Source organism: Telmatherina bonti (assembly GCF_933228915.1).
Source record: "Telmatherina bonti genome assembly, chromosome: 24".
In the NCBI taxonomy this organism is placed as follows: domain Eukaryota; kingdom Metazoa; phylum Chordata; class Actinopteri; order Atheriniformes; family Telmatherinidae; genus Telmatherina; species Telmatherina bonti.
In genome coordinates, this window is record NC_136633.1 from 16,456,806 (window position 1) to 16,482,636 (window position 25,831).

A 25,831-nucleotide genomic window follows, 5' to 3' on the forward strand; every position below is an offset into this window, starting at 1 on the left:
CTATCTATGTATCTGTCACAATGAGATGTTGTGACTCTACTGTGGTTTATGGATTAACGACAGCAAACATTTGGGTAACTGGTTAAATTGGTTTAATATGTTTTATATGGTGTTTGTGTGAAGAAACCTGGAGTCATCCATATTAGGCATCCCTGTAAAGATAAGACTGGAGTAATGGGTGAAGTGGATTTAAGGGTCCTGAAGGATGTGCAAGAAAACTGATGTTTTACTTACCTCTGATTGTCTCTGCTTTCCAGGACTGAGTAATGGAGAAAAGACATCACAGGTGTTCAGGCGCCTTTTAATGGTTCCGGGGGGAGGGAACTGAAGCAGTGGAGTAAATGAAGGGGGATTTTGTGGAGAATGGATTTTTAGAGTGGGGTTAATCAGGGGCTGGATAATTTAAGTATAATTGTTGGGGTGGTTAGAGCTATGTAAATATATGTATAGTTTCTGTTAAAATGTTAATGTAAATATCTTTGTGTTTTCTGTGTATATAGCTGTTTTGGGAACCTGAAGGAATGGTATGGTCCAGTTAAGCTTGGTTATATAAGCAGGCAGTTTTAATCAGTCGGGTTGGTTCTTTGAGTATGGAAAATAAAGGTTGACAACTATATGTCCAGTTGTTTGCCTCTTCTGTGTGCTTCCCATGAGGTTTGCCTCCGAGACTGCTGACTGAAGTTCACACTATCTATCTATCTATCTATCTATCTATCTATCTATCTATCTATCTATCTATCTATCTATCTATCTATCTATCTATCTATCTATCTATCTATCTATCTATCACACTCTGCTGCACGTCATGGTGTTCTAGACTTCGCACCGTGCATCATAACTGTCTAATGTACGGCTCCTTGTTGTTTAATTCTTACATAATACAGCCTGTGTATTAGCCTGTGTATTAGGACGATGTATTAGCCAAACTTGATGGGCTTCCTGATATATGTTCTTTAACTAATTGTAGTGCTTTATAACCACACTACAGCTGATTGTAGGTGTGGTAAGATTATAATGGCATCACAAGTCTTGCTACCACTTTTTGTTATTTAACTTTACCAAATTTGAACCATTAACATGATTTAGCTTTAATCACAGCTTCTCAACACCCTGCCCTTGAAATAGCATAGTTTTGTCTCTTCCACCACATTTTGATTAGCTGGAAATGACACCACTTTTTGCTATTAGGTGACAGAGGAAGTTTATCTCCAGGCCAACATTCCACAAGCAAAGTGGCTGAGTGGAAGATTTAGTCTCTTTTTTTTTTTTCATACTCAGAGGTTGAAAAGCAGAGATAAGGACAAATCGAACACTGACTCCTCAGAGAAATGGGCATTTAACCAATTTCAGCATCTTTTACAGTGAGTGAACTTTGTGTTGGAATGATTTTATTAACTACAGTATCTACTGTAGCTGCCACAACAACCTCTTCTCTCAGCGAGAGTTTGACCTCAGCAAACGCTTCCTAACCAGCATTAGACTCTGCTCTTGAATCTTTCCGCATGCAAAGAATGCACAAAGAGGTCCAAGTCAAACGAGAATCTTCCTCCTTGTGATATATAGTTGTGCAGCTGCTTGGATTTCCTCTTTCCCCCCCTCACTTTTGTCTGTATGTAACCTCTAACGCTGCAAACATAAAATTCAGTGGTGGTTTCTCTCTCACACAGATCCCATTTTTCTTCCCTCCATCCCCTCACATGTACAAATCTGTTACGTTTCTTCTCTCAGCCTGTTCAGCTCCACCCACCTGTAGATAAAAGCCAAAGCTTTACCAGGGCTGCTTTACAGTGTCTGTCCCAAACTAGTCAAAGATCTGTGAGACTCCCACTCTGCAGCAGCAGTAGGAACAACACTCAAAGGTAGGTCATATGTCAACACTTGCCCAGCAGGATTTCATTACGTTAAAGTTGGAAAGACCACCATGGGATGTTTCTTTGCATGCATTCAGTTAGTACAATAAGAAGGCATGAATTTAGTTCATTGCACGGAAAAAACTGTTTTACTTTCCTTTTCTGTTGCGTGATTGACCTCTTGGAACAACACAAGTAACTTTCAAGGCTGCACGTGATGTAAGAGAGCACGAAAACAGAAGCAAAGTTAGGGTTTCATCTGACTTTCTATTTCACAGCCCTTACTGCTGCAAAGGCTCTTTTGACAGATTCTGTGTAGATAATATTTGAAAGTGTTCCCAATGCAAAGAGAAAAAGGAAGAAAAAGTCCAGGAGAAACACCTGGGATGAATAACTCTGCTTTAAGCTTGTTAAAATAAATGCACTGTGCAGCATCTTGACAGGATTAAGAACCAGTTAATGGAATGTCATGACATTTTAGAAATATTTCGTTGCATGTCTTTCAGCTCACCAAGAAAAGTGTTTTCAAGTTCGGGTTTGAGGTAGAAAGGTATTCCATTTTAAAGCTGGTTATGCTTTAGTTTTAAATTTCCCATATAAACAATAGGAAACTGGATTAAAATCAGGGTGAGAAGCAGACTTTCTGGCTCTAAGAAATGAGTCAGATGGAAATTTGGGGTGTTTTTTGCAATGCAGTGGTTAACAATTTGCAGTGCTGTGACTCAAGTTCAAAATTGCTTTGATTTTGCGATATTTCAAACTGACTAACTCCCAAGCAGGCAAATTTCTCGCCTCTTTTACCTCAGTGGACTTAAAACCAGAAATCACTGACAAGGATTAATGGCAACAATTTAAAAAAACAGCTAAAATCAAGCTGATGTTCAGCACTCTTTTTGCTGCAGAAGGAGCTGGAAAAAGATGAAACCAGATATGTGCCGGTACCAGCAGACTACAAAGTGCTTGTTGCTAATGAGCTTCACAGGCCTTACTGATTAATATCTTCTTAACAGCTTTTTAATAAAACATAAAAATTAAACGAGATAGCAGAAAGTTCTTGGGTTTTCATGAAGCAAGGAGAAAGATTTTCTCTTTATGCATGCAGCTCATAATTGCATTGAAAAGAATCCCAGAGAGATCATGTTTTCTCTCTGTTAGAGGTAAAACTCAGAGGAAAGGGAAACGAGGTGAAAGCAGCTTGTGTAGTCGAGGGTTATAGATATATAATGATTACTTTTAGATTCTTATTATGATTTTTGATCCACTGGAAAGACTGGAGCAGGAAGGAAGTAACTTATAATACTATTCTGCAGATGTGAGGAGGTCGAAGAAAAAATCATACCAAGGGAAGATAATAAACCATTTACCCAAAGCATCTCGGCTTGCTTTTATTCTGATTTGTTTTGGTTTTGTAGGACTGCAGGCTTTTTACAAATTGGCCCAAAGAAGAAAATTTGTTCGGAAGCTCGGCTCAGTTCTCAGATCATTTTGCGACTCACTAATCTGTTGGGTCGGGGAATCAATCTGTCGAGGCCAGTCCTCACACATATTGTCACTGCAAATAAAATCATGTATTCTCTTTGAGGTTATGCGTGTGTTTGAGGGTGCGCCCAGCGGCTCGAGGGTATTTGGATCCTCTCATGAGAAGTCTGAGTTTTGGCTTCAGATAAGCTTCACCTTTCCAAGTTCTTACTAAATGCTGCTGTCCACTAAGACGAAAACACATTCTGGAAAACAATGAGCTGGACTAGAAGTGACCATGGATTCGACATGCTGTATAGTAATCATAACTCTTGGAGCTTTGCAGTGTGTAACTACGGTTGTAGATGAGTTTTGGTTTTTTTTGTTTTTTTCCTGTATTCTTTTTGCAACGATGTGTGATCTGAAAGGTGTTTGCTGTTAATGCAGATTTTTACCAATAATTCTCTGAGGCCAGATTTCAATATTTTGATTCAAACAGCGAGCAGTCACAAACCTCCCAAGTGCTGCCTTACAAGAACAACACCTTTAACTTCATTAGTACCTTTCCTATGAGTTGCTGGCATGTGCTCAGTGTTGTCCTTGTAGAGCGATTGAGACTTTGAAAGAAAATGTGCAAGAAATTCCCTCATTTCTGGAGATCTTTGTTGATATAAATTTATTCCAAACCACTGGACATATGTTGCTTTAAAATGACTTGGATAGTCTTTTAGGTAGATGAAATCCATGGTCATGAAGTCAAGAAGTTAATAGAGCAGGAAAACAGTCTCAAAATGACTACAGGTTGACACATTGTACTTGTTAGGGTGCTTATTGGGAGCATTTACTGGTAGCAATATTTGACTAATTTTTCTGTCTTATAACAGAAGAAGGAGGATAAAATTGGGAATTGTCCTGTACAGCATACAGTGCATGTCAGGACAGAGAGTAGGAGACGAGCAAACAGATGTGAGAGCTGCAGACACGTAAGCAGAATACGAATGTATCCTGATTTTTGCTTTAACTTTAAGATTCAGGCTTCAAGTAAAGTTGTAAGTTTAAATCTGTAGCTCTGTTAATGTGCTCCGAGTGTTTTTGCTCTCATTTTCCCTCACTGTTCTCACCTACCGAGCAGGAAGTGTTTACGTAGCTCGGAGGGAATGTGTCTCTTGATCCCGCAGCTGAAGCCTCTGTGATTTGAGTCCATGTGTTCAAACATCCTTGCTACCGTGCAGACTTCTGCAGTTTCAGATGTCTAAAAATATTAAACGTACTGCGTGCCACTTTGGGACAATATCCCATCGTCAACAGCAACCTTTGAGGGATTTATTACACACAAATTAGCATTCCAGTGTTGTTTATTTTTGTGTCACAAGTAGCATTATCTTTTTTAAACACCACTCAAAAATAATAGCTTTATAATATTTATTGCAAAGTATCTGCCATCCAAACTGTTGTAGGATTTATTATCCTTCATAAATATTCCAGTGCAAAAACATGTGGACGTTAGGAAAAGGGAGGATCATATTTATGTTTTAAGAGGCATGTTTTATAGTGCTACTGTGTTACTCGTTAATTTTCTTGGGACTGTCATCGTATCGCATTCCCATCTATGGATAAGTGATGTGAACATGTTGCAAAATGCCATAAAAGATCAGCAACTACTTTATTAGCTCAATAAATTGAAATGTGATCAAGAAAGTAGAAAGTTTTCACATTATTTAGCATCTTCAGATAACTAAAAAAATTTAATTATTGCTTATTGGAAAGGTCTCAAACACCCACTCATGGTTTATTTTAGATGTTTATATTAGAATGCTAGAAATCTTCCTTTTTTTTTTTTTTATAATTTTTGGAGTCCAGTCAGAAAGTAAACATTTTATAATTCGAGAAACAATGTTTGCATCCAATGGTCCCCAGTCTCATGATAAATAGTGAAAAAGATATGAAAGTATTTTGTTTTATTTATTCAGCAACACATGATCAGCATCTTTTTTTATCCTTCAGTTGGATTTTTGTCATGTTTTCATGTGTCAGCACAGGCTTTGTTGAAAAGATGCAGAAAGACAGTTAATTATGTCCCACCTAATAGCAGTACGTCTACAGTCACCTCCTTCCGGTGCATGTCCAGAACACCTCGTTTGGGTCCTTTCACTGAAGAGCAATAGAAAGTGCATTGTGTGGCCAGACATTTGGTGACTTCCTTCCGCCTGTCTGCACACAGACATTTTTTCCCACATAGATGGACAGATGTGCAGTCCTCCAAAAATGCATGGCCCTAAGAAGTAACACATCATGTTGGTTGAATTTTAATGCTGAACAAAGTAGCAAAAAGACAAAAACTAAGAAGCACAAGTAAAAGGAAAACATAAATTGGACAGTCTGCATAGTTTAATGCTTAGTTTCAGCATGAAAGAGAACTTGTCCTAGTTAAAGTTAAAGATTCACACACAGTATCAGCTTAACCAAGAGCCGTCCACAGCCCAGACTGTGCCACATCTTACTGGTACTGCCCCCAAGTGGCTGCAAAATGCCAAAAAGTATGGTTATATGTGCTGGCAGGAGCTGTGTGCCAAGCAGTCACACAGAATTATGTCTGAGTCTGAAGAGTAAGGCAAAGAGGATACTTGCTTTTTAATCAATTGTTTGATTTTGCAACAGGCTCCAATAAGAGCATAATTGCTTATATACCTGCTGGTTTACTTGTTACCAGAAGGTTCCACTCAGCGGCACATTAGGAAACTCAAATCCGATAGAGCTGGAAACAAAGTGACAAACATGCTGACGTGTTTGCATTTGGTTCATTAATCTTGGCGGCACTGGTTCATCAAAAACCAGTGCTTAGTACCCCCACGAAAATTCTAAAAAATGTCACATTTTCAAGGCACCAGCCAGGAACTTTATGCCGCTCCTTATAAGCCCTATTTAAAAAGGCAGATTGTGCAGAAAGAGTGATAGTTACTTTAACTCTTCCTGCGCAGTCTGCAGAATGCATAGCTTTAGCATGCTAATAGCATGCTATAAGCATAGCAAAAACTGATAGAATAGTTTATGCTATGCTATTTAGAAACACTTGTCCATGCATTTATCTTTAGCAGACCAGACTACTGTAACGCTGTCCTTACACATCTCCCTAAAAAGTCTGTCTGTTGCAGTTAGTTGCTGCTCGAGTCCTCACTATGATGAATAAAGTGGATGCTATAACTCCAGTCCTCCTTCCGTCTGTCTGTCAAGAGTTGACTTCAATATCATGCAGTTGGTTTATAAAGCACTGAATGGTCCAGGGGCCCTTTTTTTAGCCTTTATTTTACCAGGTAAATCATTTGAGAACAATCAACGTTTACAATGATGACCTGGCAAGAGTCCCCAAAACAACAAAATAGGATCAAACAAGGCCAGAAAAGAACAGGTAAAAGGAAACAATGTAGGCAAATCAAGACTCGCAACCAAAAATATGGCGATTGTGGAACTGGCAACCTGTCTAGGATGTACCTGACTCTCACACACTGATTGCTGGGATAGACTCCAGCTTTCCAGCAACCCTTAATTGGTTCAGGACCAAAATACATTCAGGATCTTTTGGTATGTTATGAACCAACCAGATCCCTTAGGTCATCAGGGTCAAGGTTGGGGTTAGGGTTGGGGTTAGGTCCATATTCTGTTCCCTGGGAGTTTATTCCAAATGCTTCTCACATATAGAATAAACTCCCAGGAACCTGCAGGTCCGCTGAAACACGGCTGCTTTAAACCAGGGTTAAAAACTTTTCTACTTGCTGTTTTATATCAAAATAACTACAAATTCTTCACACTGTAACTTTAATTTTGTGTTTTATCTTATTTTAGTTTTTTTCTTTTTTTTATTTAATTCCTTTTCAAAGTTTGTTTTCCGTGCTGCCTGCACCCCGCTGTAATGCTTTTGTTTCCAGCAGCAAAGCTTCACTTTGGCTGAGACAGATAAAGTGTCAGAATACTTTAACCAGGTTTTTATAAAGAAGAACTTACTTGTGGAAGAAGTCTCATATTTAAGCTTCTCAATTTCCATCCGCCCAACCATTTTCTATCAGGCTTACTCCAGTGCAGGTTTGTAGAGGACTGGATTTTTTTCCTGGCAGCTACTAGGCAAGAGGCAGCATACACCCTAAACAAATCGCCAGTCCATAGCAATCAAATTGAATCTTCATTTTTTATTCATTCCCCATTTCTGAGTTGCAAAAAATTATTTTCAACAGCAGAAAAGCCCCCAACAAAACCAGACAGGGTTGGGGAACTCCCACTCTTCAGTTGTATTTTTGAATAAGTAGCTAAAAGAAGTTGTTATTCCCGAGAAAAGCTGCCTTGCATCTACTAGATCCTGTATATTTTCATTGATATGAATGTTGCATTTTGCTTCTGTACGTGGTTGAACTGGAGCTACATGTTTAGCAGTTCTGCTTCCCAGTATTTGGGTCAGCCCCCTCCAACAGGTCACAAATAAGTCCAGCTATGCACACTTTCTAGACTTTACTTTGACGTGCTGCACTGTGAAATTTAATTTGACCTTTTTTGAGCCTCCACTGGCTTTTTAAATGAAACCATGTGGCCATTTTTTAGCAGAGCAGCCAAATGCTGCATTTCCATCAATAAAAAGTGAGAATGCTGCAACTTCTTGAAAGTCTTTGTTACATTTGGGTGAGAATTTAACCTTCACCTACACCTTATGATATGAAAAAAAAAAATCTCCTTTCCCCATAGAAATGTAACTAAACTCTAGAATAGCTGGAGTAATTCACAACAATGTCGTACTTCATCTGAATGAAGTTCCTTTAATAATAACAGCTCATAGACAGAAGAAGGGAGACATCATGTGGCTTCTTGCACAGTATGGGTTGGTCTTTTCTTATTTGCACAATTTACTAAATGTATTTATGCAGCTGGAAACTGCAGAATTCATTCAGTCAAGTCTGTGGTTTTAGCATAGTGTAACTTATCAGATCTGGTGTTCGGCCAAACATTGTTCTTGCATATGAAAATATTAATTTGCTAGGAGAGTGTCCCATTTGAGAGCCTGTGCAAATATGGAAAAAAAAGAGGATGGGGGAAAAAAAAATAGAAATATTGATAAACCACTTCATATTCAGGCATAAATTTCATCTGATGATCAACTAAAGAGCTTGAAAAAAGTCTGAAAGGCCTCTGAAACGTCTCCTTCCCACTGTGTATGATAGTGGAGCATATCATGCAAAATAAACTCTATAAACTTCTATAAAAGTATGTAAAAATCTGAGTTCTGACTTGCTATTAGCTGCTATCCACAGACATCAGATACTCTGTTTAGACAGAAGTCGAGTGCTAATAGGAAAATAATTCTCCTCCCGGTGCGAAGAGATGAATATTGTAGCCAGACATTTGGTGACTTGTGGTTCTCAGAGCAGCAGGAGAGGAAAAATGGGTGAAGAGGTCCGACAGTCTGTGTGTATGTGTGTGTGAATGAGGTGTAATTTATGTGTGTGTCGAAGGTGAGTGGAGCAGGAACCAACATAACACACTTCTATTCATGGTCACTTGATTATTTAGAGAATCAGTTCAAATGTGTTACCGTCCAAAAGTAAGTCTTTTCAATCCAGTTAAAGGTGAGCTGACCTCTCCTTGGTCAGTGCGTGGACGCCCTGGAAGGCGACTCCGGGCCTTGTCCTGCAAATACGTCAAGTAGGTGTGAAGGAATGCTGAAAAACAGCAAAGTTGCATGAAGAGGAAGTGAAGTGGATGACGCAGTCGTGCCCATTTGATCTTCATTTTTCTGTTTACTGTGAGTAAAAAAAGTGTGTTCCGATCAAGAGCTTCAGGAACGCCATGACTGACCGATTGATTTTGGTTTCTTGACAACTGAGCGAGCATTAATTACCTGGAAAGAGACAGACAGAGGCAAAGAAAACAGCATCATCTACAGAATATAATAAGTACAAGTCAGCGGTTTGTGATTATAACAGGGTGAGATCCCATTGTTGCTTTGCGGGCTGCAGATGGAAAACAGGAGGTTTCATGCATGATGCATGTGTGGTATTAATTACACACACATGCATCATGCAAATAAAGCTTTTTTGACTAAAAAAATAAATAAATAGAAAGCCAAAAGGGAGAAAAGTTTTTATTAGCATAATTAGCATTCACTTGCAATTGCATTTGTGGGTATTTCTCTGTGGATATAAGTGAAAACTGACCGATATGATCATTGGTTGATAGAAAAACTGCAATGGACTGGTGATCTGACCAGGATCTACCTCTATCTCTTTCCCAAAGGCTGCTGGGAAAGGCTCCAGCTCCCCCGTGACCCTCAATCGGATGAAGCGGTTTACATAATGAATGAATAAATGAATGAATGAATGAATGAATGATATAAAAAAAATGGAGTTTGCTGCCCTCTGCTGAACCTTTGCCTCACTACCAGAAGTACCTGTGTTAATCATTTAAAACTCTGTTCTGTTTTAATTGTTTGTATTTGTTTTTTTTTCTTTGTTTAATGATAAACATTGTAACAACCACCTTTTATTCTGATCTCATATTTCTATGCAGTAAAATGCTTTTGGCTGCAGAAATTCCACACACACACACCTGCTCTTTAAGCACTCCAAACAGAATGGCTGAGAAAGTGGTGTGTTTTTCATATAAGGGTGAAGTAATACTCTGCATCAGCTCACACGCGTTCAAGCAAAACGTTGCACTCTCACACACACAGGTGCATTTTGCAGATGTCGTCTTGGCGCTTACAGTACACTGCTGTCAGCTGATTGTTGCTTTCCTTTGACACAGTGACAAAATAGTTGCAGTATAAATGTACAGGGCTTGCTTTTATCAGGAGAACACCTCCTGAGGCCTAAAATGCTGAAATATTCTTGTCATAAAAAAAACCTCTGCTCTGTATGCAAAAATCACTTTTGAGTGATCTTTACATGAACTGATGTGTCTGGTTGTCGGTTTCCTTCACTTTTGGCTATTTTCTTATTATTCAATTTGCTGAACACAAAAGCCATGCCCGATCTAAATGAATTAAGGCTGGCACTCTGACCTGTAGCAGCGACATGCCTTTGCTCCTCATCGTTTGTTTACCAAGCGGTAGAGTCCCACATCTGCAATGTGTCAGGAGGAGCACACAGAGGAGGAATGGAAATTTGATTATTTTCAAAGCCAAGCAGGAGGTGATAAAAGACTTGTGGCTCATCACCAAGTGCAGCCAGCTGCGGTTGTAAATGTTGGCAAAGGAGCTCAGAGAAAGCAGCAACCACTCTGGGCTGAGTGGTTTCTGTTGCATGGGATTGTCATCAGGCCAGGCATGTCGAGGTGCCTGAAGAGTTTCCTTTATTAAAGCTGAGGTCATTCATAAAATATTAACCGGATTAAACTTCAGCAAACAAGGGGGGGGGGTTGAAAGCGATTCTTTGATGTGTCTTTCCAGACAGCATGAACCAAAGATATTAAATGTTTTGTTTCATCAACATCATTTTTGTTCAATATCATGCTTTTTCCATTTGTGGCCTGAAGTTCATTGTGAAAGATTTGGGACATTAAAGCTTTCATTACTTTGTAATGTTGCTGTTCTTTCTCACAATGCATAAAGTTTTTTCTTTTTTTTTTTTTTTTTTTTAACCAATGAGCTCTTCTGGCTTGGCTCCAGCATATCACAGTCTTAAGTAATCGTTTCAAGTCCAGTGGTTAGAAAGAAGTACAAGTTTCCTATTTCGCCGAAAGTGTGAAGCAATGGATGATGTGTCATTTATTAGCCTGCTGTAAGAGTTACAGCATCAGTTTCAGGCTGAGAAAACAAATGAGGTTAAGTCTAATTGTACTGATAAGGAGAATAAATAGTAGTAAGAACAAGATTTAAATTAAAGAGCTGTAAGTGAAAGTGGCTCTGTTCAATTCAGTTCAAATCAACTTTATTTATATAGCGTCAAATCACAGCAATGCCATCTCAAGATGCTTTACAGACAGAGAAAAAGATATAATGGAAGCCAATTCATAATAGCCTATATAAGGAAACCTACAGATTGAGTTGGAGGTCCAACTCAATCTCCCATCCTGAGCAAGCACACTGGCAACAGAGGGAAGGAAACTCCTTTATAACAGGAAGGAAACCTCCGGCAGAACCCGGCTCAGGACAGGCAGCCATCTGCCTCTGCTGTGTGGGGGGAAGAGGACAGAAAGACAACAGACAACAGGAACTGCTACTCCCGGCCAGGGAGACCTGCTGAGACAGGAGACATACAAGGCAATGATACAACACTGTTATTGGGGGGAGATAAAAGAAAGAGATAAAGAGAGAGAGAAAGAAGCTCAGTGTATCAGGAAATGTCCCTCAGCAGTCTAAACCTATAGCAGCATAACTAAGGGATGCTAACCATCCCTAGCTATAGGACTTATCAAAAAGATAAGTCTTCAGCCTAGTCTTAAAGGTGGGGAGGGTGTCTGCTTCCCTAACACTAACTGGGAGCTTATTCCATAAGAGAGGGGCCTGATAACCAAAGGCTCTGCCTCCTGCTCGGTTCTTTGAGACTCTAGGAACCACAAGTAAGCCTGCAGTCTGGGAACGAAGTACTCTGCTTGGTATATAAGGAACAATGAGGTCTTTGATATATAGTGGTGCCTGGTTGTGGAGGGCTTTATATGTAAGGAGAAGGATTTTAAATTCTATTCTAGATTCAACAGGCAGCCAATGAAGAGAGGCTAAAACTGGAGAAATATGATCTCTCCTGCTGGTTCTGGTCAGGACTCTGGCTGCAGAATTCTGGATCAGCTGAAGGCTTTTCAGGGCATATTTAGGACAGCCCAGTAATAGAGAGTTACAGTAATCTAGTCTCGAAGTAACAAAAGCGTGAACCAGTTTTTCTGCATCACTCCGAGACAGAATGTCCCTAATTTTGGCTATATTACGTAAATGAAAGAAGGCTGTTTTAGTAACCTGCTTAATATGTGGGCCAAAGGACAGGTCAGAGTCAAATATAATTCCAAGGTTTTTCACTGTAGCACTGGAAGCCAAAGTAATGCCATCCAGGTTCATTACAAAACTGGAAAATTTAGCTCTGAGTTTTTCAGATCCAAAGATAATTTCTTCAGTCTAATCTGAGTTTAAGAGGAGAAAATTTCTAGACATCCAAGTCTTTATGTCTATGAGACAATTTTGTAGCCTATCAGGCTGATTTGTTTCATCTGGTTTAAAGGATAAGTATATCTGAGTTTTCTAATAATTTTACCTAATGGGAGCATTTATAGTGTGAAGAGAATTGGTCCAAGTACAGAACCTTGAGGAACTCCATGACCGTACTTTGTGAGGAGGACTTGTCATTTACATGAACAAACTGAGGTCTATCAGATAAATATGATTTAAACCATCTTAGCGCTGTACCTGTAATTCCGATTACCTGTTCTAATCTTTGTAACAGAATGTTATGATCGACTGTATCAAATGCAGCACTAAGATCAAGCAAGATAAGTACGGACACAAGTCCTTTGTCTGAGGCCATAAGAAGGTCATTAGTAACTTTCACCAATGCCGTCTCAGTGCTATGATGAGCTCTAAATCCTGACTGAAACTCTTCAAATAAATTATTTCTGCTCAGGTGGGCATGTAGCTGAGCTGAAACTATTTTCTCCAGAATTTTGGACATAAACGGGAGACTGGATATAGGTCTATAATTTGCTGTCACCTCTGGATCCAGAGATTGCTTTTTAAGTAAAGGCTTGATTACAGCAGTTTTAAATGATTGTGGTACATATCCTGTCACTGAAGACATATTGTTAAGATTTAATAGTGATGTATCAATTAAAGGGAAAATGTCCTTAAAGAGGCTCGTTAGGAGAGGGTCTAAGATACAGGTGGATGATTTAGATGAAGCTATTATTTTAGTGAAATGAGAGGGTTGGACAGGACAGAAACTATTTAGATACAAGTCAGACCCTGGTTCTAGGGATGCTTTGGAGATCACAACAACCTCAACATTATAAGTAGAAAGAAGAATACTGTGTAAGTGAAATACATAGAGTAGTTTTACATGTCACTTTTTATTAAACAGCAATTTTCTGAGCTATTTTTTTTGTTTGTTTGTTTTCTTAAAACAAGGGCAAAAAATTTAGAGTATACCCACTTTTCGAGGGACCACTACATTACTTCTGTAGTGGTTAAATTATGTTGTGTGTGGGGTCCAAAGTGTGCCAAGATGATATCCTCCCCGTACCACCAGTAGCCTGAACTGCTGATAAAAGGCAGGATGGATTTGTGCATATGGATATTGTTTCTAACTATCTGAATGTGGAACTGAAACAGAGACTGGATATTACCTTTTTCAAGTGGCAATTTCCTATTTTTCAGACCTTTCTCTGCAAACCATGTGTGTTAAAAAGCCAGTAGAGCCATGGCTTCTGAGATGCACACAGGTTTTTTGTGTTTTGTAGACATTGTTTACAGTATATCTTGGAAAATGTGAAACTGCATAGAAGAGCTCAGTAAATCCCGCCCACATCTACGTCTTTACAAATCAGCTGGTGATTCTTGGAAGAGCTGTGAAGACAACTTCCTGGAATTTACTTGATATTTTCAAAAGACTCATAAGAGGAAAATTGACAAACTCTAAGTTAACCACGGCATGTGTGATGGGGAATTAAACTAAAACACAAGATGATCCAGGAGGTCATTCTATGGGCCCAAAAGAATAATGAAGTGCCATAGTGTAATTATTCCCTAATTACTGCATTTTAATGTCTGTGGTCCAGACACTTTAATTGCCTTCCCATTACGTTGTCTGGGAACCAAAAGATGACTGATGACTGATAATCAAAGCCTCTTTATATTATAATATAGTGGAGGATGCCATATTTGTGTTCACATGGAGGAGGCATAAAAGTTCCAGTGGGAATATAAAGCTGGAGTGTGAATGCCATGAAGTTGTTGTTTACAAGTAAACACCATGTTTGTGAATCTGAGGCTTCAAGGCTCATTGAATATGATTTTTTTTTTTGTTGTTGTTGTTGTTAAGTAATCAATTTGAAAAAAAAATCCATTATCAAGATTTTTGTCATTTTTATTGTTTTTATTAATCTTTTAACTCGTCTTCTTCAGCATTAGAGCAGCAGAATGAGGGTCTGGATACTGTGTTGTTTGTCCTAATTGAATTTAAGAAAAATGATGAGTAACAAAAGTTTTGTACATTTTTTTTTGTTGTTTTTTAAATCAAATCGGTACCAAAAAAAAATGGGAATCGAATCGAATCGGGACAAAAGCATATCATCACAGCCCTACATATTTCTGTTCATCACAATCACATGATGAGAAATTTCCTCCATGAATATAATCCTGACATGTCTTGAATTGGGCCTTGTGATGGACTGGCGAGCTGTCCAGGGTGTACCCTGCCTGTCGCCCAAGGCCAGCTGGATAGGCACCGGCTTCCCCGCGACCCTGAATTGGATTAAGCAGTTCAGAAAATGAATGAATGAATGAATGAATGTCTTGAATTGTCTGAGATTTAATGCTACACTTGACCGTCCCACCAGAGATGCAAGTTCAAGCCCCTCTGACTCATTTTCTACAACAGCTTTTAACATGACGTGAAGTCTCCTCTGTCAGCTGTGCAGCTCTTTTAGTAAATGGAACAGGATGCTTTTATGTTGAATGTTTCTCAGCAGGCACTGAGGACAAGAATATTGCTTCCTTTGACCAAATCCAGGAGATTTTGACTGAAATATCTATCAGTTTAAGGTCCTGTTGAGTGACGACTTGTTCAGTTTATGAACTGTTGGTTTTATAGCTGATAAATAGATGTTCAGCAAATTATTCCCTCTTTCGGTTTTGGAGAAGTTAAAACGTTTTCAGCAAGTTTAGTCAGATGACAAGCTGTTGTTATCTCCTAATCTGAATTTCTTTTACATTTATTGAAAAGAAAGATCCACATTCACCCATTTTAGTTGCCAGGTTGTCTGACATCTCCGTCTGCTGCCTTCTTATTCCTGTCAAGACTGATTTTTGGTATGAACTCTCTATTTTCACTACTTGCTCGCGCTAAACCAAGGCCGCATTCCCAAATATCTCAACGATACATGTCAGTCTTTCCAAACTGGGGGTCCTGAGATCATTTCACTGGGTCTTCTATTTATCAAATAAAGTTGAGATTTCTGCAACGACCTCTGAAGTTATGTGGATTTGACAGGTTACTTTTTTTTAAAGCATTATTGTATTAATTGCAAAATCTTTACTTAAGCATCTGAATTTAGCACAATCTTGGTGAGAGAAGCTGGTTTTGGTCGTGTGGGTGCTTTGTAACAGCAGTGAACGAAATCCATCAGAAAATGCTTTCCATGTATTGCTTCTGATTTTAAAAAAAAAATCTAACATAACAGGGGTTATAAAATGCTACAAAACAGCAAGTTCTTCAAAAGAAGCAACAAACTTGTCAAAAATGTCTTGAATTTAATTGTGAAATATATTACAGGAGCCTGTCAGGAGGTCAAAGCAAGTCTGAAGGCAAATGGTGACAATAGTGAGTAACTTAAAGAAAAAATCTGGTAATCTTGAATCTGGGTTGTTTCTCCATCCTTTATAATCTAAACAAGTAGTAAAGACTGAGAGGAGTGAGAACACAAACTGGAAACATCAAAGCATCAGCCATCCACCAAGTGATTGTCCTTATAAAGGTAAATGTCTTTGTTTCCACTGAGTGACTCAGATTGTCTGACAGCAATATGTTGTTGTGTCTCGTACAATGTGAGAAGGTGCAAATTAACAGCAGTTTACCATCAGTTTGCAGGGATGTTTTGCCTACAGTAACTCTCAGCACTGAATATTTAGGGTTGGTTGAGGATTTTATTCCATTTTTCTGTCTCAGCCAAATATGTTAAAATCTTACCTTAAAGTTGTAATACAAGAAATAAATGTCACCGTTTGAAAATTCAGCTTTTAAAACTCATTCAAGCTGTGCTTCCATCAGACTGGGAGAGGCAGCAGCAGCTGGCCAAGGAGTCTGAATGAGAAGAGGAAATTGAGTTTGTGATGACAAAATATCAAATATTAACCAGTTTGTTTGTTTTACATGGTTTAAATGCTAAAGAACAAACTAAACATTCATTCATTCATTCATTCATTTTCTGAACCGCTTAATCCAATTTAGGGTTGCGGGAAAGCTGGAGCCTATCCAAGCTGGCTTTGGGTGACAGGCAGGGTACACCCTGGACAGCTCGCCAGTCCATTGCAGGGCCACAAACAAAACAGTCCTGTTGAAATGTGTCTATCATATCTGATTTTAAATTACTTCCTATCTCTGCTGAAGTCATTTCACACATTTTATCACAATGCATCCCCCCGGATTTACACATGTGTCTGCTTCTCTTAGGGGTTGTAGGAGACCCTACATGAACCATAATGTAATGGTTTGCATTGTCACAGGAGCTGCTGTTAATTTACTTCTGGGTAAATGGATTAATGACTGCAAACATTTGGGTTAATTGGTAAAAATGTTTTAACCTCTTAAGAGGAATTGTAAAATGAGGACACAGTTAGTTTAATTGGTTTACTGGTTCATGATATGTATGTGTGACTGTGGAAGTAGAAACCATTATGCTCTCCTGTAAAGTATGGTCAGTATGGTGTTAAGGATAATTAAAGAAATTAATACTTTTTACTTACCTCTGAATGTTTCTGTCTCCCAGGTGTGATGCATGATGGAAAGAGGTCTCCACGTGTTCAGGCACCTTTTAATGGTTCTGGGGGGAAATGAAGTAAAGGTTTAGATTAAGTTTGTGTGGAATAAATTATTATAGTTTGGTTAATCATTGGTTGGATTATGTAAGTATGATTATTAAGGTAGTTTGGGCTTGTTTAAATATATGTATTGTTTCTGTTAAGCTTCTAATGTAAACATTTCTGTGATTTCTTTATATATTGTTGTGTTTGGAAACCTGTGGGCGTGGTGGCATCTTTGCTTTTATCCTTCAAGTTTGTGCAGACTCAAGGCCATATGTTGAGTTATTTTAATTTATTGTGTTTGTTTTTAAAGGTTTGTACACATTTTTTTTTCTTAATTTATATAGGTGAAGCTTTTTAATGCTTTTCTTTTTACAACAAAGTTTTATTGTCATTTATAACATAGAGGCAGAATCAATCAGATTAAAAACTGACTGCTTATATAGAAAAGCTTTTCTGGATAAGGAGTCAGTTTTTAGAATTCTGGATGGATTTTTTGGTGTAGTAAATAAAAGTCAACTGCTTCACACCCAGTCGTTTGCCTCTTATGTGTGCTTTCTCCATAATGGTTGCCACTGAGACTGCTCACTGAAGTTCACACACATCAAACAAAATAACTATCCCTCCAAGATTTCTTTAATCTTTTTTCAAGTCTACATTAAAAAACGAGGATCCTGTTTGGAAAGCTGTCTGTAACTCTTTCTCTATTGATGTGATGAACAGATGTGTCAGCAGCACAAGCGTTTCAGCTTGTTTAAAATCCCAGACATTCAGTTATTAGACTCTGTCCATGGTGCTAGATCCGCCATGCATTTGATAAAAGTTAAATAATATCTGCTGAGTGGCAGATAATGGTAACAAAGCACATAGATTCACTTTGCTGGCATGCGTATTTCACAGGGCCCAACAGGACTGCTGCCTGACACCTGGCTGGATCCCATGCTGTCCCACTGATGCCGTGGAAAAAACAGAAGGAAGTTACCTAAAAAGGAGGGGGAGTAGAGGAGAACACTGGTTCAGGTGGGATAAGCCAGGAGATTCAACACCCTTCCTTTACAGCATGGTGAGACGTTTCTACTGCTAAGTCACTGAAACTAAGCACTGATTTGTTTTATTAGTAGATCCTGTATTTTATATACACAGCAGAATACAAATCCATTTCCAGCTGAGTGTGTGTGTGTGTGTGTGTGTGTGTGTGTGTGTGTGTGTGCTACTGCTACTTAAGCATTTTGTATTTTGTCACAGAGATTATTTTTTCCTTTTTAATGAGTTTTCTTGGATTTAAAGTGGTTTTTCTAGCATGATAAGCTTTACATTCAGATTACAGCAATTCACATTTGGTTTCCCACACATCTAAAAAAAAAAAAAAAAACAGCTCTGTAGTGCGTTTAGTGTGCTTTTCCTCTTCGTAATGAGTTGTTTTTAATGTCACAGTGAGAATTTTCAGTGTATTCACACACTGATAAGCAGAAAAACCACATCAATAAAGATGCTGTCAGGAAAAGCAGCATCAACGATGAGAGATTTAACACCAGTCTGGATCTGAACATCTTCCCAGGGAACGCTAAGTGTCAGTAGGTGTACTGATAGTTAAGGAGCAGGTGGAAACCAACCCTGTTTCCTTTCTTTTATTGGCCTGTTTCTGGCTTTCTCATGAGTCTCCTTTCCTCACTTACCATGCTGCCTCTGCCACTATCCACACATTTTACCTGAAAATAAGCAAAGAAAATCCTACCTGGCCTTTAACTGTATGTCCATCAACCTATTCCACTTAAGCAACTGTCAATCATTCTGGCACATGCAGGCTTCTCCCATCACATGCAATAACAGACACCACAAACAGTTTTTTAAAACTCATGAAATAAAAAGACATAAATCAAAGAAAAAAAAACTCAAGTCAGCAACAAATTTTCCAAATATCTAGTTGTGCATTAGAAAACATCATTTTGACTACACACACAAAATCCAGCAAATACAACAAAAAATAAGACTTTAGCTAAAGCTACAGTACTTTTGTAAATATAATTCTGCTCTTTTACATTTAATAACTACAAGTGGCCACATTGAATACATATATGTGCACTGGGTGTTTATAGCACAGATAAGGATACTCTCAAATATTCCATAAAGAGCTGGCCAAGTACACTGCCTACTTTAGCTTTTTTTCCTATAATTGCTCCAAAAAATGTAAGCAAGTTGTACTTTAATTATTGCAGCTCTACAAAATCTTTGATCTCTTTGGATCTGTTTCAGAAAACACAAATACCACAGCTGAAGAAAACATACACTCATCCATCTATGTTTATTTTCATACAGTGCTGTTGGCAGCACTTAGCAGATCGCGCTGGCACAGGCTTGTTTGAAGGATTAAGGATCATGTTCGAAAGTGACCACTTCCCTGTGGGGCCTCTTACTTGTATAACGTGCGTTTGTGTAATTCACTTTGAGGTAACTGAAGGGAAGGAAGGTCAAAAGGATATTCATCACAGACAGCTTATAGATGAGTTTCTATGCAGTGTCACAGAGGTGTGTGTGAATTCAGAGGCCGAATGGAGCACTCAATCCACCTTCCTTGGTAGAGACAAGCTCCAAAACAGGCATGTCAACTTAGTTAATTTACCAAAGGTGGAAGGAAATTATTCTAAATTTTAAAGGGATTACATCCTTTTACTAAAAACAGAAGATGACTGTGGATTCTGGCCAATAAATGTGAAGGAGTGAAGTCTCTGCAGAGCTCATTTTATCTCCCCTGTGTTATAAGTGGTCTCTTTTACAACCATGCACACCATTGGCAAGCATGATTTGCTTGCTTTAGGATTTCCTCTTGTATAAACACTTAATGTGTTTCAGACCATGCAATTACCAAGAGATTAAGAATGACATGGTTATCTTGGAATGACACAGTCCCTGGACAATCAGGTTTATAGGGTCTTGTACAGCAGATGAAAGTTCAGTAAATGCATCAGGTTATGTAGTATAATTTGCAACAAACGCTTGTATATTCTATGCTTTCTCAAGCTGAAACTATCATCACCAGCCTGCTGCTAATGTTGTTAAAAAAAAAACAACTGTTGAAAAACCAGGTTGCATAATTCAGATTTCCATCCATTTTCAATGTCAATTATTCCAGTTCAGGGTAATTCACAGGGTAATTGTTAGATAAATTATTTATCTCCATACCAATTATGGTTGAGTTGTTTCATTATTAAGTCAATGTGAATTTGCAAATGAGGGTCTATTGACGATTACAGGATGTTTACTCCAATCCTTTGACAATCAACTGTTCTGGACCCCTGGTTGCATGCACATACAGTAACCTTTGTAAGCAAGAAATTCTGTATACTTACACATTAGTGCAAACCATAAGACGTAACCGAGTTTTCTTTTTTCTTTCTTCTCCACTCCAGAAAATGGTGGCTGTACCGAACAAGTTTAATTACCAGTTTATCTTAATGTCCCAGCTTTGTTTATCGCACTTTGCTCATGGTGGAGAATATTATGGACAGAAACAGCCACCTCAACAACACCCGCCTTTACCACAGTACAATGAAGGGTTTCCTCAGCAACAGTTTCTGGGGAATGAGATGCCACACTCACCTTATGGCAAAAAAGGACCATTGCTGTCTCAATATGGAAAAGAGTTTCCTCAGCTGCCTTTGCAAGTGGTCAAGCGGAGACCACTGACAGATGGCAAAGGTAAGTTTGATTTACAGCACATAAAACATATGCATTTTCATGTGCCTGTCCATGAGGTGTCTCCAAACTCGAATGAGTAGATGTTCTCAACTCAAGACATGGTATATTAACTGAATAAAGGCCACCAGAACTAAACCACCATTGTGGTAGGGGTTGTGTATAGTAACTTGAAGGCTGTCATAAGGGCTAGATCCATTACCCATACGATAACAACAATAACCGGTAGCATTAGTTTAACAAAACAATCTACTTTTTTAATGCTGTTGCAACAGGAAGTGGCTTAAATATAACGTCATATAGCCGTCAATGATATCAGATTTCATCCGAAACATTTAAGATTAACATTTGTGGATCATTAAGCTGATTTCTACATTTTCTGTTGTTTCCAGGACAAACTTTCCCTAGAGGAGCTAAAGGTCCGCCCCTACCTGTACCTGGTGGGGAGGGTGTAAGAGAAGGCCCTCAAGGAATTCAGGGTCCCCCAGGGCCATCAGGGCCACCAGGACCACAAGGCCCACCTGGACTTCCAGGGCAGGGAATGCCAGGTCCTCAAGGAAAGCCAGGGCCACCTGGTCCTCAGGGCTACCAAGGAAATGGAAAACCAGGTATGCCTGGGATGCCAGGAAAACCAGGAGGACCAGGAATACCAGGACCCAAAGGTGACCTTGGTCCAAGTGGTGGTGCAGGGCCAACTGGACAACCAGGGCTTCCAGGGCTCCCAGGTCCTATAGGACTCCCAGGGATTTCAAAACCAGGAGGTCAAGGGCTGCCAGGACTGCCAGGCCCACCGGGAGAGGGAGGTCATAAAGGTCTACCTGGGATTCCGGGGCCTCAAGGCCCAAAAGGAGACAATGGGCTTGGTTTACCTGGTTTTCCAGGTTTAAAAGGACCTGCAGGACTACCAGGTCCCCCTGGACAAGCAGGACTTCCTGGTGTTGGTAAACCTGGCCTTAATGGTCAGCCAGGACAACCAGGGATACCTGGAAAACTTGGTCCTCCTGGGGAACCAGGGTTAGTAGGGCCACCAGGCGAAAGGGGTCCGCCAGGACCACCAGGCTTACCAGGAGTTGGAAAACCAGGGATAGATGGTTTCAGGGGACAACCAGGGATCTCTGGAGGAAAAGGGGAACCAGGGCCTCCTGGTTTAACTGGGCCTCCAGGGTTGCCAGGTTTTGGTAACCCAGGATTTCCAGGACAAAAGGGTCTTAAGGGATATGCTGGTGTTCCTGGACCATCAGGTTCAAAAGGTGATAAAGGACATGGAGGTCTTCCAGGAGTTCCTGGTCCATCTGGTATAAGTGGAATGCCGGGCCCACCAGGTCCAATTGGGCCTCCTGGTAGCCTTGGTTTCCCAGGACTGAAGGGAGAGGATGGTGCTGGAGGCCAAAGAGGAAATCCAGGATTAAAGGGTCAAATAGGGCCTCCAGGTGTACCAGGACAGCCTGGCAGGTCAGGGGAAGGTGGACTACCTGGACCACGTGGTTTTCAAGGGCCCATTGGTCCTAAAGGTGAGGCTGGTATCAGAGGTTTGCCTGGTTTCCCAGGTGCTGCAGGATTACAAGGACCAAGGGGAGAGGGAGGAGAATCTGGAGCCAAAGGCCAGCAGGGACCACAGGGTATTCCTGGACTTACAGGACCAGGTGGGCCCATTGGACCTCCTGGGATTCCAGGGCAAAAAGGTGACACAGGCCCACCTGGTAACCCTGGTTATCCTGGCGAGGGAAATCCTGGACCCTCTGGCCAAATTGGTCCTCAAGGTAGTCCTGGTCCCAGTGGCCCTCCTGGACTTCCAGGACTGCCAGGACAACCTGGGCCACCTGGCCCTCCAGGACTGCCTGCTGCATCTCCTGACCTTATACAGATCCTTCCACACAGTGGCACTTACAATGGCCAAGGTTACAAGAAACCAATAAACGGAGGTGAAATTAGTGGAACCGGCCTGGAGATGCCTGCATTCTCAGCAAAGCTTACAAATCCGTTCCCTCTCGTCGGTTCTCCCGTCATCTTTGACAAACTCCTGTACAATAGCAATCAAGACTACAACCCCCAAAATGGTATTTTGACCTGCAGCATACCAGGCATCTACTACTTTGCCTACCATGTCCACTGCAAAGGAAGCAATGTTTGGGTAGCACTAATGAAAAACAATGAGCCAGTAATGTACACTTATGATGAGGTCAAAAAGGGCTCACTCGATCAGGCTTCAGGGAGTGCCGTACTACCATTGCGGAAAGGAGACACTGTGCATATACAGCTACCATCAGACCAGGCCGCAGGACTTTATGCTGGTCAGTATGTCCACTCCACATTTTCTGGATACTTATTGTACTCAATGTAAGAACGTTGAAATGCTGATAATGACACATTGATGGTAAATTTACCATAATGACTGTAAAACTACTTCAGACTCAAGATATATTTTAGGCAAAGTAACGTTTACAATAAGTGATAGCACAATAACCATTTTACTTTGTACTCCTTCATTGAATTATTCTTTACATCTATGCATCACATCTGTTACAACAGGGGTATCCAAAGTTGGTCCTTGCGGGTCGCTGTCCTGCAAATTTTTCATGTATCCCTGTTCCAACACACCTGGTTTTCATTAAATGGATCCAACAGCCAATGGAGTTCTGAACCATGACTGATTAGTTTGAAGCAAGTGTGTTTGAACAGGGATACATGGAAGACCTGCAGGATTGTGGTTGTTGAGGACCAGAGCTGGGTGTTACAAGCTTTGATATATAGAAAGAATAAATTCCTATTCTGACTCTGAATTAGGGAAACCTACGGTTAAAATGCACTCCTATTATCATTTTTTCATTTTTACATGTTTACATTGCACATATCTTGTATTCATCCTTAACAGTATATCAGTGTCCATGATAAGGCAGTAATAACTGCTGGAAACATAATGTTGTAGATTTTCATTTACAGGATAGTTTTTTCTTTCTGTTATTAACTCTGTACTTGGCAAATAAAGCCGTTATCAGAATGATTATGCAATTCATTTACCTGCAGTTATAACATCATGTATTTGTGGCCATTATGCATTTATTAGGTTTGTCTTTTTATGTCACTTTGAACATTCAACTTCTTAGTACATTTTTCATGCCTGTTTATCAGTAAAATAATTATTAGGCAGATTTGATGCTCCACAGGAGAATACAAAAATATATGGAAGCAAAAATACTTTGCAGATTTGCCCACTATTTGTCAACTGATTTCCATTATTGCTCTTTAACACATAAATTTGTCCTGTTTTGTTTGTGATGAATGTTAATTATTTTTTTAAAGGTTTTGTCATTATTCTCTGTAATTTATTTTTTACTACTGATTACAAAGATTTGTGACACTTTTTAACAGTAAATTATTTAATTGAAAAATACCAACACAACAAACACAGTCTAGCAAAGAATATTGAAAGATATGTCCAATGAACGTACACTTTGTTGCAAAATGTCTTTTTACGGTGCTTTAACTATGGGTGTGCCATTTTTAAATGCAATTCTGAAATGTTTTCCTTTCTTTTATGTCAGACAATGGTGCTGATAATTAAATAGATATTGTGCCCCAAATATGTGATTTTTTTTTTTTTTTTTAAACTTTTTAAGTTCAATAGAAATAATGAAAACTTGCATTTCACATTTAATGTTAATTGTCATCGTACTTTCACTTTTAAATGCTGCTTATCCGGTGTGGAGCTGATGTCAGAGAGCGATATACATGAGATTAAAAAAATTTTGTTTGTTTGTGCAACATAATGGTGACTGCTAGTCAACCATTAAGGCCTCCATTCAATTGTAATTGAACAGTGGAGATAAAAGATAACACCTGATCAGGTCAATAATGTCAGTTATCCAAAGTGAGTCCAAACAGTTTCATCATTTCTCTCTGTATTTTCATTGTCATTTTTTAAAACCATCCATTTCATCAAAGAGACATATTAAAAAAAAACAAAACATAGAATATCTTGACATTGTTTTTGGGTAAAACAAATATAACTTTCTCTTAGCATCCAGTCACATGATAGAATAGGTCTGTATAGTTTCGTTGTAAATTTAATCAATATTTTTAACTTCTCCAAAGCTAAATGTATGCCTGAGATTGACTTTGACTCCTTTAAGCGTTTACCAGCACTCATCAGCTCTCTGGTTCTGAGAAACGTATTTATTATTTATTATTATAGTATTACCTCTTTTAAAAGTCTGTCTTAAGTCTTAGGACAACTTATTTTGACATACAAGTAAAATGTTTTGACAGTACACAAAAGTCAAGTAATTTGTGCAAAATGATAAAAATGCGGACAGCAGCAGGTAAACATAAGTGTAGGTTTGGCGTGGATGCAGGACAGGGCAGCATTTACTCTGTAAGATTCACATATACTCGCTTTAAAGTTTCGCTGAAAGTTTCACGAAGACAGACTGAACTGGACTCTGGCAAAATGGGAGATCTGAGCGTTCTATACAACTGAAGGGTTTTAAATAATTAACTTTCATTTTTAATAGCTACAGCTTTGACAGGTGGTTTTAATATTATGTATTATTGCTTTATTTAAAGGTTCCAAGTTTCATCAATGAAAATCAACGAGATAAAATACAAAAATCTTTCTGAGGTGAACATGAAATAACATGAAAGCATAAGACAAGTCTCCAATGAAGTTTAGAGCTTTTTATGTGAAGTCTGAATTATTTTCTTTTTTTTTTTAAATGATGATAAGTTAACCAAATCTAAATGAAATACTACCCTGTTAGTATGGTCTGTACCAACTCCCCTCTAAAACTAATCGCAATCTTCTACTTTATGTTTGCCAGGCAATATGGATTTTCATCTGCAGCAGTTTGGATGAATTAAACATGTTGCAAACGTTTAAGCAAGCAACTTTGATAGTACTCTTTGTCCCTCACTGATGAACATGCTCAGATAAGACCTGCTGGTGCAAAACTAATTGACACCCTGCCTCTTCCTCTGCTCAACCCATGTAGATGTACATCTAGATACCGATGTGCATCTGTTTTTCTAAATCCACTGTAACTTGCATTTTTAACAACTTTACACTATTGGGAAGTCTGATTAGTTTGTTATAAACATGGGAACTACATAATGCTTTTTTTTTTTTTTTTTTTTT

The 25,831-nt window shown here is 39.1% G+C and overlaps 1 protein-coding gene across 2 annotated transcripts in view; it reads left to right on the plus strand.

Moving 5' to 3' along the window:
- The window catches only part of LOC306774228 (uncharacterized protein), a 30,859-nt gene extending 6,587 nt beyond the window's left edge, over positions 1–24,272 (plus strand). Inside the window, exons 1-4 of one of the 2 annotated variants that reach the window (XM_079264222.1) lie at positions 1,800–1,859; positions 17,908–18,070; positions 20,415–20,703; positions 21,093–24,272. In XM_079264222.1, coding sequence (XP_079120348.1) covers positions 18,068–18,070; positions 20,415–20,703; positions 21,093–23,041 — 2,241 coding nt within the window. In that variant the 5' untranslated portion in view covers positions 1,800–1,859; positions 17,908–18,067 and the 3' untranslated portion in view covers positions 23,042–24,272. Of the gene's footprint in view, positions 1–1,799; positions 1,860–17,907; positions 18,071–20,414; positions 20,704–21,092 lie in introns of those variants that run through there. The other variant, XM_079264223.1, reaches the window with a different exon arrangement.
- The last annotated feature ends 1,559 nt before the right edge of the window (positions 24,273–25,831 follow it).